The sequence below is a fragment of the Columba livia genome, chromosome 1, assembly GCF_036013475.1.
Source record: "Columba livia isolate bColLiv1 breed racing homer chromosome 1, bColLiv1.pat.W.v2, whole genome shotgun sequence".
Classification (NCBI taxonomy): domain Eukaryota; kingdom Metazoa; phylum Chordata; class Aves; order Columbiformes; family Columbidae; genus Columba; species Columba livia.
The window spans coordinates 182,901,233-182,916,077 of NC_088602.1; the positions used below are offsets into that span (position 1 = coordinate 182,901,233).

At 36.3% G+C, this 14,845-nt stretch overlaps 1 protein-coding gene across 6 annotated transcripts in view; it reads right to left on the bottom strand.

Moving 5' to 3' along the window:
* The window catches only part of DOCK4 (dedicator of cytokinesis 4), a 237,762-nt gene that overhangs the window by 45,592 nt on the left and 177,325 nt on the right, over window positions 1-14,845 (bottom strand). For all 6 annotated transcript variants that reach the window (XM_065048727.1, XM_065048725.1, XM_065048726.1 and 3 more), the window contains 4 exons: window positions 12,159-12,253; window positions 4,547-4,622; window positions 2,902-3,002; window positions 2,188-2,246 (listed from right to left, as the gene is read on the bottom strand). In XM_065048727.1, coding sequence (XP_064904799.1) covers window positions 2,188-2,246; window positions 2,902-3,002; window positions 4,547-4,622; window positions 12,159-12,253 — 331 coding nt within the window. The remainder of the gene's footprint in view (window positions 1-2,187; window positions 2,247-2,901; window positions 3,003-4,546; window positions 4,623-12,158; window positions 12,254-14,845) is intronic.

The following is a 14,845-nucleotide window of genomic DNA, read 5'->3' on the forward strand; positions in this document are numbered from 1 at the left end:
TGAATGTGAATTGGGTGTCCTGTGAACTATCACACAATTCAAATATCATCTGAAGAATTAAAAAATAGATAGATTATTTTATCTCATGTCCACCACAGCACGGGCTATGTCTTAAGCCCAGAAAGTGCAGAGAAAAGCTGGAGACAATAGAAGAATATAAGTCCAACACAATTAATCAGATTTCATTATGTAATACTGAGTTCAGAAGTGACAGTGGGTTATTCTGTATCCCAAGTTAGTCTTTCAAAAGGAGAACAAAGAGACAAAAGGATTGTCTGGGCATTTCACTTATTTTTCACAGGTTTGGTTTGGTTTCTAAGCTCTACATTCTTTTGTTTACAAAACGGTTAACTGTCTGATAGTATGTGCTCATCAAAAAGAGGTACTTTAATTTTTACCTATCTTTAGTTTTGTGAGCACAGAAATGGAAGTACATGTTTTGACTGCAGGAAAGGGAAGATGTGACTCAGCTGTTCTCAAAACAACTTGCTTTAAAATCAGCACTGAAACATCTTCCAATAGCTCACCGCATTCTACTTTGCAGAAACCACAAAACTAAGTGCTTGTCAGGAAAGCTGGAAATGGCATACAATGAAGACTGACCATTTAGTTTCAGTTTTCCAGGAGAAAGACTTCTTGTATCTTCAGAATAGGGGGATTATCACAGTATCACAGTATGTTTGGCATTGGAAGGGACCTCAAAAGATCGTCTAGTCCAATCCCCCTGCTGGAGCAGGAACATGAATCACCATGCACAGACTTTCCAAGTGGGGAATTCATTTCTGTCCCAGTTTACCTCTGGATATTCCAATGGGCAGTCAGCCCTACCTGCTGCTCTGTTTGGTACCTGTGTTCATCCAAAGGAAAACCAGAATTCCCTTTGCTGGAAACATCTTGGGATTCATATCCATATGAAAGCGAGGTGACTGTACGAGGATCAAGGCTTATGATGAATCTTACTGCTAAGGGAACTGTAAAATGCTGACTAGCATAACACCAATTATATGAATTATCCTGACCACAGTACTTAATTTGACAAATTACCAGATGAACTCCATATTGTACCCCACACAATACTATTGAAAGGCACCATGATTCCCTCCTTGCCCACACACTGGGTTTCCGTTCAGCTGCAAACAGTGTGAGCGAGGAGATGATGCACACCAAGGTCTTAGCGTAGCACGCAGGAAGGAGATGAGACCCAGGAGTGGATCCTGGATATACCAGTTTAGAAATACCCATTGTTTAGCCAAATAATTTATACGGATACCTTAAACCAATACTAAATACTGTAAATAAGTAAAATATGCTACACCACAAACGTTAACAAGATATTAATAAGCAATTATTTCTTATTTTGACTATTTCTCTTTCTAGTCCAGGCTGATCAGAAAGACCATTTTTTTTTACAATTACGTCTCTTGCTGGGGAAAAGATTTATAGAATTATGATGACAGTATCTCAGTAACTACCAATGGTCTTCATATCTTTAATGAGCCCTTTAATGAATGAACCATAGAACAATTGCAATATAAAGATGACAAATGTAGTGTCCAAATCTTCTACTCAGTTTTGATTTTTCTCCCAAACAACATCTAATTGCATTTCTCTGAGGGAGGCTCACACTTTCAAATAGCACATTGCTTATAAATACAAAAATGTTCCTAAGTTTATACCCAAGCATATATTTTTCTCATGTTGTCCAGTGTGTCATTTACACATCAGTCACTAATTTGTTTATGCTTTTATATTTTAGTGCAACTAGGACTTAGGGGAAGATTTGATGCAAATCCAGCATCTCAAGAGAGCTTCAGAATTACGATTTATGCCTGTTCCTTAAACTGTCTGGCAACAGAACTGAAGTTGTGAACATAAGTATATTTTCAGGCATAATAATTCTGCCCAAAAAGAGCAATACTTTCTTTTGTAATTTTCTCTGATGATACTCTTTCAGATTTCTTTGAAGAAACAGGGATAACTCAGATAGAGTATCCAGGTTTAGAAAGCTGAGTTTAGCTATAGAGAACTGAACTACAGATGACCAGGGTTTTACTAAACTTGAATCAAGACTTAATGGGAACTTGGTTATCAATAACTCTTCTATCGCTGGCAAGTGTATTTAATAGGTGAAGAAATAATAATTGTTTTTCATTTTATGAACTACTGATGTGGTGTTTAATTACTTACCTAAATTTTGCCACATGCTGAAGATTTCACATCCCATTGTTACCCGCATGTCACCATATCTGAAATGTATTAAAAAAGTAAAGCAACATAGTAAAAAATCACTTAAGAAAATCAAGCCCATATGCCATTCTGTTAAATTGTTAAACGAAGTGTCTCATTTATAGTCCATAAAAGACTACTTTAAAAGTGATGTTTTCTTCCGAGGTTTTGCTCTTTCTATTGTACCCAGCCGCAAGTGGATTCCTAAATCCAGGTTTATTTACAATATTGTCAGTTCTTTCTAAATGTTACACATCAGTAACAGAGCTGTGACGCAAAAGGTATTTTTTGCAGCAATATACTGCAGTTCTCTGAGAGAAAATAATTTTGCTCTAGCCTAAAGAAATACAATTAATTCATACAGACAACAGTGCAGTGCCTGGCAGGAACACCTGAACCAGTCCGAACCAGCTTATGCACAAACTGCAAATCAGTGTTGGCACTCCGGCAACATGGGTATTTTGCTCCCAAGACCTGAACCAATTTGGGCACTTCTGCAAAGGCGCTACCAGCTCTGAAGACCTACACAAAGGGCCAGAACCAACTCTCACTGTAATCAGAGGAAACGCCGTTACCACTATCTTTTTGGTAGACCTTCTTCCAACCCCCCATGTCTTCAATTTTGAGAAATGCTTGATCTATTACAGTATTCTAGAAGCTGACAGCAGTACTTACTTTTCTAAAACCTTTTTCTTCTTGGAAGGTGTGAACATCTCCAGTTGCAGACATAACTGGTTTATAAAAATGACAGCAAGAAAAAAGTAGGAATCCCAAATCTACAATAAGCATATGGCATTTGGTTATTTCATTTTCTCAGTACCACCATTTGATGACCACTCAAGATGCAAATTTTCAAAGCATATCACTTGTTTCTGTCCCAACTAATAAATTATTCACACTGGTTTTGACTGAATTTCTTTGCATCCAAATATATTTTTCACCAACCCCGTAATGTTCAGCAGAAATAAATCTATTTTACATATTCTACATCTCTTAAATGTAAAGGTTTCAGAGTTGCAAATATTTTTCATCCCTCCAAATCAGAAAACTTTACCTTCTAAATTTGAAAACTTTTTTTTGGTATATTTAAATAGAAGACTACAAAAAGTTATGCCTTTAAGTCCAAAACAAAAAAAAATTCTGACACCTCAAAAACAATTACATAATAGAATTGCCATTTTCTGGCCTGTCCTCCTTTGTAATATTACTTGCAAGTCTCTCTTGCTGTGGGCTTCACTGTACAAATCGAAGCCAGGTTTTGTTAACATATTGCAAATATAAAAATGTTTTGTGCACATCCTCTCAGATGTTGAGTCTTCTACTTAGAAGATTTGAAGATAAATTTAAAGGTAAATTTAAAATACATTAAAATTGTAATTATTATAACCCACTTATAGATGGTCCATGGCAAGAGGATGAAGAAGTGTAGGGGGACCCCTATTCCAGACACTGCAGTTCTGCATGATAGCAATAACATAGCTAAGCAACTTTAAGGAGCACAGATGATTCGTCTACAGGTAGTTAATCTATCAGTTTTAGCCCCTCAACTTGTGGAACGTCATAAAGGATAGGCTTCCTCATGGCCAGTTATGTCAATTACATAGATCTGCATTCTTGCCAGCCTTTCTAACAGGAGTCTGGAGTTCAAGGGAAGCATCCGCAACTCTGCTGGAAGTCACCAGGAACTGGCTGTCTTCTCCAGGAAGGAACTTCTGCACTCTTTATGATGAAGCAATTAGACTAATGTCTTTTTGTTGGGCAGAATATTTGTTCAGGTTTCCATGGGAATGGCTCTTTTCAGACACATTCTTAGGTCTTCTCATCTGAATCCTAAAAGCATCATTCTGTAATTCACAGTTTATCATCGATGCCATGTCTCACCGTATGAGGTACGCACTAACATCTTCAACTACATTCTCCATGCAGTATCATAGCTTTCCAATTTTAATTATGCAGCAAGTTAATCGGTCTTGAGAGAAATGACAGAAATGCAACCCCATATTTTTGATAAAGAATTGAATAATTTTCCTTTTTGCAGTAACTCCAAAATTACAAACAATAAAATTGTCCCTGAATAAGTAGCCTACCATAAGAGGCTGAAATAACAAAACAAAAAATAAGAAGAAATTTAGAAAAACCACCGCACTCCTTATTTTTAAGACAGTTCTGTATTGAAGAAAAAATGTATTCTCTGAAATTGCTGATTTAGTATGTGTTCTAGCTGTTTAGATGCTAGAGATAAGTTTAATAACAAACAACCAAGCCACAGGATAATGTAGCAGCTACTGCATCTATTTTATGTTTGACACATTTACTCTACCTTGTAATCAAAGTTTTCATTTAAGAAGTTTTTACGAAGGGCATCCGAAAGGTACAAGACGGTAGTAATGATCACACTGGGAAGAAAAGAATGAAAAAGACAGTAGTTTTCATCAAATGCAAATTCATTTTTAGTACTAAGAGCCCAACAATTTTCCAATGAAGAAATAGATGTGGCATGTATGGTGGCATAATACATTTTAAACATATTAAAGTATCTGAATACTAACAGCACTTATTGACAGAAAACATGCACATTATGAAAAAAAAAATAGGTGTGATGTAAAGAATGTGTGCTGAAAATAGATGTTCTGTAGAGAACATGACTTTTTTTTTTCTGCAAATAATGCTGATATCAGATTTAATACACACTTTGTCTTGTTATCACTCGTGTATACAGTTGGGCAATTTGCTTTCAGCTTTCTTGGTACTGAAAATATATGCATATAGATTATAAATATAAAATATCCAGTAATTACCAATATACAATATTGACAGCCCTCTGGACAAATGAGCATTTTAATGACAACAGATAATTTCAAAACAATATGAGCTCTGTGAGAAAGACCTTCTTCTAAAGATGTCTGTTCTGTACGTTGCAAACAGTCATACATTGCCCTACACTGACAACTGCCTGAATTTTATTAATCAACCTTAGGTAAATATATACAAGCAAAATCCTCTCACAGTGGTTGTCACCAGAGTTCAATGAGTCTCCTTCACTGTAGCAACCAAGTTCAGTACAGAAACAGAATGTGCTTAAATATTACCTAAATATAATTCATGATTCAACACTAAGCTAACCTCTGCAGCTCTTATGTCTATCAACATATTTAGTCAAACCAAAAACCCGTATAAACCATTACATTCTCTTTGAAAGTAGTCAGTAGAGGATGGTTACAGGGGAGGAAAAAGAGAAACATAGAATGATCTTTTCGCTGTCACACTTATGTATCTTACAATAATCAACTGTTTGAAGACCTTCTGAGAAAAAGGTTATATTTATACATTTCATTTAGTTATCATCTACCTACTATTAATACATCTAGTAGTTCTTTGAACATGAATCTTGACCTGTATGCTGTTACAATGCTAAAATTTATTTCCCCTTCCATACTTTGGACTTCATTTTTTACTATTTTTGTAATGTATTTAAGACAAAATTTGTTTTATTAAATATAATTCTACTAATATATTAAATATAATAACAGCTATATATTTTTTTAAGAGTATAATATTTTTCATCTTCCCAACACTGAAGAATTATACTTTAACCAACCCACCCAGGAAATAAACTGTATTTTTCTTCCAGCATTTTTGTCAGTTTTCAAGTTTATAAATACAAAATGGCTAGGTATCATTTAGCCTATTACTAGTCCAAATGTTTGCTTCCATTTCTATACTTTTAAAATTGCTGTCCCTGCCAAACTTTACCTTCTGATTTGCTGTCTCTAAACACCTATAAGAGCCAAGTCGGAGACTGTTTTTAGAACACTGCTTGAGTCTTAAGTTTCATTCATTCCTAGTTCAATTTCTGAAACATCATTTTAATACACATTATTTTCTCAGCAATTATACTACAGCTTTTCTATCCAAGTCTTGTTCCATTTTTAACACTCATTCGTATAGTTTACTTTTCCATCAATGGGGAGTTACACTGTGTGTACAGCACTCCCAGTTGCAGCAGGGAAGACAAAGTGAAATGGTAACAAACTGTAATATAAGCAAAGCTAAGAATCAAGGTGTGGATAAGAAAGTCCTGTCGTTCTTGTTATCATGTATCACTTAATTTACATCCCATATGTTTCACAAAAATTGAAAGTGTTTGCATGTTCCAGGAAGATGTTCTGATAAAAAAGGTCAGTTCATCGGAACTACTGCTATGTAGAATTTCAACCTAAGTCCAAAGAAATAAAACCCTGAAAAACTGTATGCAAGAGAAAATTCCATAAGATCTCAAGAACTGCAACCATATTGCCAAGTTCACATTACATAGTTCTGTTTATGTCTGAGACAATTCCTTTCTTGCCACATTCCATCTGTGACAGGTGAAACTAAAGAGAAAGACCTGCTTCAGTTCTTACAAGAATGTGATTAGAGTAGAAATCTTGGATGCAAATTTAACAATATTTTCCCAGAATTTTCGTGAGATAACAGAATAACTGTGATTTAGGCATTTCTTGCGATAGGCAACAGAGTTCAGGTTTTATTTATTTTGTAAGCCAAAGATATGATATGGATTAGCTGAAAAAATGCATGTCTGTAGAGTGAGAGTGTGTATTTTGTAGATAAAAAAACCCTCAAAACATCAGACTGAACACAGAAAGATGAAGCCACTGTTTTTGACCAACAATCTGTTATTCTGAATCCACAACCAACTGAAGTCAGGCAGGACAGAAAATACTGCTAAGGTTGGGGGTTCTCTGTCCTCTTTTCCTATGAATAATGTAGGTTCTATTAAAAAAAGCAAAAATGCAGAAAGTAGAGACAGCAGCCAGGACAGATGGACAGCTGCCTGATCCAGTATAATGCTCACATTCCAAGTTGCTTTCCAGCCAACAATTTCAAAACAACAGCAACATTTACTTAAAATCCATTTGAGTACCAAACTAGAAAACATGGAGTTTGTGACAAGACTTTTCTTCCTCCTACCGCCTGCCACAAGTTTGTTCAGAACCACTCACTCTTTTACAGGAGAAAAACCTCTGCTTTTGGCTACTAAATTATTCTGGGCTCATACACACGATGCTAACCCAAGGTTCAGTCAGGGCATTTTTGACAGAAGTGGCTTTTCGATCAAATTTTCACAGCAAATCCTTCTGCAATAACCTGTTTGAAAAAATCAAAGCATTGCTGAGAAGTTCAACAACTGGTTTGCTGCCTGGACTGTACTCTGGCAACCTGGCTTTTGCCAGGTCAGCCAACGGTAAAAACCTAAAGCTTCCTTTTGCCATTCTGATATGGACAAAAATATAACATTAGATTCTCAGTTCATCCTTCGCTATTTCAGAATGAAATCTTCCCAAGCACAGAGGTGTTTGAACAGAAAAAAAAGCTTCTTTTGTATTTCATAAATAAATGAAATAAACCTACAGTCACATATATGTGTAGACACCTACTGTTATATGTATATCAAATTATTTATACATGCATACCTATATGTAAGCTTTTTGTGACAGACTGTCAGGTTCAGTTGTTAGCAATGTTGCATATTACATAAAAGCAAGAATGTTGTTAGCAACACTGTGTATTACATAAGAGCAAGAATTTTTGCTCATTGTAGGAGTCTCGGGCACCCACACCACAGCAGCTAACGGGATTGTTCAAAGCAGCCATAATAATGAAACTAATGCTAATTCAATATCTTCCTTTACTGTGTATTCCATTTACCTTTTAAAAAAATGATAATGCCTTTCAGTCACTACTGAATTAGATAACTAAAACGATTCTCTTTAAATTCCCTATGCCTGTCAGTAGATACATTTGGAATTTTAGTATAAGAACACACTATGGTAAATCTTACTTTAAAGATGAGTTATTTTACTATAAATAATAATTTTCATACATCCATTTTGTATGATTATAAAATTCAAATTGAGAATTGGATGATCCGGCATTTCTACCACTCAATGAAATGCTGAAACGCTATACATACATAGTTAATATACAGAGATCTTTAAAATTAAAGCTTCTTGCATACCGAGAGTAGTGGAAAATTAGTTCATTGTTCAATAAAACATAGGCATAGCATGTTAAAAATATTACTTTGCTCAGCAAGTAATAGAAACTCACTTTGCTCTCCAAAAGCCTCCTCAATTGTTAATGAAACATGACATAACTGGGAGTTCAGCTGAGTCTTTTCAATGCTCTCAAAAGATGCCAGTCAATTAAAGCATTAGATAAGTGATTCTTTTCCTAACCTTAGGGTAAACTTAGGCAAGTGACCATTCCACAGTGCTTTCCAGTAGAGAGAGACATTATGAAGGTGTTATGCAGCAGCTTTAATTTCAGTCTGGAATTTTTATTATAGAATTTCTGATTCCTCTCTGGCGCTAGGCAACTGATTCAGACTTCTTCCTATATTATGTGGTATTCATTTGGAGTTACAAATAGAAGCTTTGCCTAGAGGGCCAGCAAGCTAGCTTACCACCTATTTGATACACAAAGTAAGTTTCTCCCTATAATGAAATAAATCAAAACTGTATTTTCCACAACATATTTAAGAAACATATCTTATCACTCAGTAGTAACATCCATGTTAGAAATATTAGATAACCATGAGTAAATATTTTGCTTTGCTGAGTGTATGCTGATTAGTTCAAAACAGATATTACATGTTATGAAGCTTTAAACAGAGTTAATTTCTGTCTCATACCACAACTGCTAGAAGCTAATCACAGAATCACAGAATCGACTGGGTTGGAAAAGACCTCAGAGATCATCAAGTCCAACCCTTGGTCCAACTCCAGTCTGTTTACTAGATCATGGCACTAAGTGCCATGTCCAATCTCAGTTTTAAATTATTATTAAGGATTTTTTTTTTTGCATGTTCTCCTTCCATCACAGAACAAAATTCAAAAAACATTTATTTCTCTGCTTAGGTGCCAAGTCTGCCTTTTCAAATGTTATTTTTTTTCTCAAATTTTGGAAGTCACTTGGTAGTTTTAAAACTCTAGCCATCAATAGTTTTTCATGATGGGCATCTGGATATTCAGAATTATAGATCATGCATGCATCACTGGGAAGTATCTTAATTTTTGGATAGTTACACATTGCTATTCTTGAGGTCACAATATCTTTGTTTTTTTTTTTTTTTATCCCAGCCAGCATCCAAGTATCAGATGCCACGTAATTGCTGAAAATATTAGCAATAAGTAACAAAAATCTAGAAGCCAGAAGGCAGCAGTATTTTTATATATAAATATTATATATGAAAGAATTATGGCATTTCAAGACCTAAAAAGCTTTCAGGTAATTTAAGTTCTGCATATATAAATAAGAGGAAAAAAAAGATATTTTTTTTTTCCCTCAGGAAAAGCTTATTACCTGATTATATCCTTGCTAGGACTCATTTCTTCCCTAGGCTCAGACAGGCTAAATCTCTCTTCCTGCAAATACCAGACAGTTTGAATTTTTATATCACTCTAGAGACAGAGAAAAGACTGTGCTGCTGATGATGCAACTGCAGTGATGGGTGAAGCTTTCAAGACACACGGCCTTCAGATTAGCTACAGTTTCTCAGGCTGAAGCCCAGACAGCTGAGAAGGTGGCCATCTGACACAGGAAACATGACAGTCATGTCATTCCTGGCAAGCAGAAAAGATCCAGACTGTTAATGGATTATTTGATTATGCTCTTAAAAAGATGGGATAGGCCTTCTAGTTTTTCCTTTTAGACATGAATGGAGCAAGGAGTTCAAGAAGTTTTGCCTTCAATCCCAAAGAGTCTCAGGTCACTGGAAGTGCTCTGGGTCATCAGTGAAGTTCAGAAGGAATAGTTCACAGGCGCTCCTGTCTGGGGTGCAGGCAGCGCCCTTCACTTCTTATCCTGCCTCCAGGCTCTTCCCTTTGCCCTTAAAGATTTTGGATCAGGACAATTCTAGCAAAGCTACTACTCTGTGGCACTGTGCTTTCGGGGCAGCTGAAGGAAAGTGGCCACTGCAATGGTGGCGGTGGACACAACTGAAGGGAAGGAGGTCCTGTTCAGAAACAGCTCCAGAAAAACTACAGCTCTGCAGCTGAGGAGACTAGAGAAGTGTATTTTCCTTTCTGCTGCCTCAAAATGGAACAGAAACTAAGCCACAGAGGTATAACACAGCAACAATGTGTCTTCAGTTCATGCCACACTTTTAAGCACACCTGGCCAACCCCCTGTTTCATAGCAAACCAGCAGTTCCTCCGCAAAAGAATGAATGCCTAGCACAGCAATTACTGAGTGCTGAATTGGTAAAGATGTGTTCACATCCCATTTACTGGTAGTAACGCTTATGCAATTGTGTGTTATCCGGTTCAGTTGGCTGATCTGAGTGGCTTCTCATGGCCAATCCCCACCAGCAGTTACTGTCAGCTTCTGCCTGTCTTGTCTGGCAGAACTGGACAGACACAGAGTCACCTCCTAGTTTGTCAGAAGCAACATGACATGGATTAATAACAGGAGACGTGCGATGCTAACTGAAATACTGGTGGAAGTAAACATTCCTTTTGTAGAACTTAGTATCATCATTAGCATATCTGAACACCACCAGCCCGAGAAACACGTGCCAAGGTCGTTCCTTCATCTTAGTTTTGTACATGTCAGCTACTGCAAAGCCATCTGCCAAGCCAGCTGTTTCTGAAATATATAACAATTTCTTACATTATATATTTAGTCTAAAAGTTCCTATGTTTATCCCTCTTTCCTATGTTTCTCAATTTATTTCTTAAGCATGATTACCAGATGCAGGCTAGCGTCAGCCATATCTTCTTTAATATCATACACAGAAACAAATGATCACATCCATTCTTTGATTATTAAGATCATCTTTTTTTTTTTTCTGGAATTCAAACTTGGCAAGATTAGCAACACTGAGGTAATGAAAATGAGCAAAAAATGTTGGTGTTTTTTTTCGAGTTATGACAAAGTTTGACAAATACTATGATGCTTGCATATCCATACACATATAACAAATACATATCACGAACACAAGTTTTGCCAAATTAAATTGTAAAAATAATATGGTTACTAGAAATCTGTACAGCATCATGAATTTAAATTTAAATGGAGCCAGCAGGCCCAACACAGACTAAAAACCAATTTCCATCAGGCACTCCAATACGTACCATGAAAGTTTCAGTCAATCCTAAATTCTGGATTCGTAGGCCTGCCCAACACAAACCCTCTCCCCTGCCCACCCTGGCATTTTTGTAATTGTGTTGACTGTTCAGCTGAACTAAAGCTAAGCCTGGTGTTACAGGTGAAATAAAATTCAGTAGTTTCAGACTCATTGTAATGAGTTCTCAGAAATGCTGGGAACTGACTTCCTTAAAAATAAGGCCTGAGCAGAGAAAGAATATTGCAAAGGCAGGTTATATCTCCAAGTATCACTAGGCAAGGCTTAAAGCCCTATGTTACTGTTGCCTGTGCTGTACCTCATTTTCTGATTCGTCATTTTGTTTTTTTTTGGTGATTATTCTGACAAGCACTAAATTAACAAACCTGCAAAAACATTGTTAATGATATTACAGCAAATAATTTATTACTGAGAGCAATCAGATCTTTACCAACTCAGCATTTCAACAAACAGATTTGAAATGAAGTTCTGTTGAGACTTGTCATTTGCTACTTGGAAAACAAAGCTGTTGATACTTAGCATCTTAATTCTGCAAAGTGTTTCTGAGTTTCCAGTTAAATGTGCTTATTGAAATTCAGAATAGAAAAAGGTACAGATTATAGTATGAGTTTGTCATGTAAAGTAAGTCCAGAGATTTTAAATCTGAAATTCAAAAATTATAAACTGCAGCCAGCATTAAAAAATATATTTTGAGTTTTTATTACATGCATCATATAACTTCATTGATTTCTACCATGATCTTCGCATAGTACCCGTATTTTTAGTAACACTAAAAATGCCTTACTTGTTTGCAACCAAACGCATCACTGTCCAGTCTTTTGGAAACATCTCTGGTCGTATTAGTATCCGAAATACAGTGAAAATCTGCAGCAGAAAATCCTTTGGAAGGAAAAGAAGCAGTCATATGTCTTTGCTACTTTAAAAAGAGCAGTGAGCTTTACAAATGTTTTAATTGGAGACACAAATTCATTACAGAAATAGCAGAATTGCATTTATTTTCAACATAGATACACCTCTGAATGCTTTTATATTTTTTTTTTATTCTCCAAGAAAGCTTCAAATAGCTATTTAATTCATTTTTCTTAAAAGGAGGAAAATAATTCAATATGCCACTTGATTGACAGCAACGCATAAATGAAATGTCAAAGATACATTTGGTTTCCACCCATACACTTCCACAAATGCGATCCCGAGAACAATTTGCAAATCAAAAATGCACTTTACAAACACTAGAGAGTTCTGAATATCTCCTTAATCATGCCAGGTTTTCATCACCTTCAAAATTTATTCTAAAAGAGGTATTATTTGGTGGGAAAGAGAGACAGTGTAAGGACAATTTTATCATTGGGTTTGCAAAGATCAGTGAATTCTATAGTGATGCCCAGGCCCCTGAACTGTTATTGCAGCTGGCTGTATGCAGGTCACTTCACCATTCTGCCTCATTTGCTGAAACTATAAAAATAGTGAACATATGTGAGCCACTTTGAATGTAGAAAGCACTGCTTAAGAGCTTTTAGCATTATCATCTCAACTCACTAATAAACAACTAAATTAAACTATTCCTCTCAGCACTTTTTTTTTTCGGATTTTCTTTTTACAAATAAAACTACCACCAAGATTAACACTTCTAATGGCCCATCTTGATCACGTATAGTGCTGCCAGCATTTTTATAGCAAGCAAAATGGAGCTTTTCACATCATGAAGAGCATGAGGCAAGTGATACAAGGCGCCTAACTGAAACAGTGTGGTACCTGACCTTGACATGGTTTGTGTTGATTCTGCCCACACCACTTGCAGACAGTTAGCCTAAAACACAGATGAGATGAAGATCCAACCAAAGGATATCAAATAATTTTGAACACCAAAATATATTCAAGTGCATTTGCTGAAGTGAAGATGACGGGCATTGCAGAACAGATGTCTTTCATTAGAGAATCACTGTAAAGGGGGATGAATGCAGGCGCTGGGAAAGGCAGCTGAGATCCCTGCACCCACCCACCAGGGAGGATTACATAAAAGAGACAACCTGTTTTCTGAACAAGATGCCAAGAAATTCTCTGTATTAAAGAGCATAAACGATACTCATTGCAGATAACATAGAGTTTGGATGCAGGTGACCAGCTTTACAGATAAACAAGTAGCTCTATGAGCAACACCTTTATTCCAGAGTGCTTTCCTATGGCTTTGCACCTTGCAGTTAAATTTCAACATTTCTCCCTGCTCCCCTTTTTCTTTAGGGGTTACTTCCATTCCCTGTGCTGTAATCCCTGCAGCTCTGTGCCATAATCCCGAGACAATGGCAATGCCTGGAACAACTGCTGTATGTCACCTCACAATAACGTCCCAAATTCTCCCATATCCCGTTTTTATCCCTCTGTTGTCCAGACACCATACATGTCACTGGTGTTGGGGAGCTGACTGACTGGCTGCTGAACTGCAGAGACCAAATGGCTGCTGTTGGGAAACCAGGCAATGGTTTAAGGACTTAAACCCAAGGGCTGCAGGAGGTATAAACCTGGCGCCTTTGAGATCTATGGGCTGCTGCCAAAGCCTGCCCAAACTTCATCAGTTTGTTCAAAAGTCAGTAAGAGAAGGACAGACAGAGATGAAGATCATATATGTTTCGTTTCTTTGGGTAACTAGGCTAAAAACAGAATGAATCTTCTATTCCAAACAAAATTTAAAACAAAGCAAATGTAGACACTGGCATTAACTTTTGAATCATCAACACTAGGCTAATTTATTTCTAATTTTAACAGAAAAAATAGAAAATTGTGTCATGAATTTAGTGGTGATATTAGACACAAAATGTGGATTTGAGAAGCTCGAGTAAGACTGAAGATCTCTCTGTTACAGTACATGTTAAAAACATAGGTAAAATACAGTATAGTTCAAAGCTGAAATATAACTGAAAGAAACAGATAACATAAAAAACTTCAGAAAAACTACTAAGTTGTAAGATTTTCAAGATACAACTATTAAGCTTCTATTAACAGAATTAATCTATAGCTAATTTTCAAGATTCAGTTCTTGTCTGTTTGGTAATACATTTCCCCAGGAATCCATTATAAGCATGACAATAACCAAAGGGTAAAATGCCAGTTGACTAATCTGATACTTTGCATTAATGAGCTGGTGTCCTTCATGTGTGAGCACTGCTCGGCAATATTCAGGACCAGTGTTCACTCTCAAGAGATCCACTCCGTGTAGCAACTCCATAAAATGTTTTGATCAGCATTACAATGCCTGGCATTTTGCATGACACAATTATTCATTTTTGTTTCATGATCCAAACGTCACAAGACGTTACTACGAAGTATCATTCATGGAAGATCAATTTTGTAACTGCTTTTTGATCTGTTGCCTTTGCATTAAGCTATTGTCTTTCACAGTTGTATCTGCTCTGTTGAACACGTCATCATGACTTAGTAACAGATTTTAACATTTAAAAAACACTTTTGCCGGCAGTA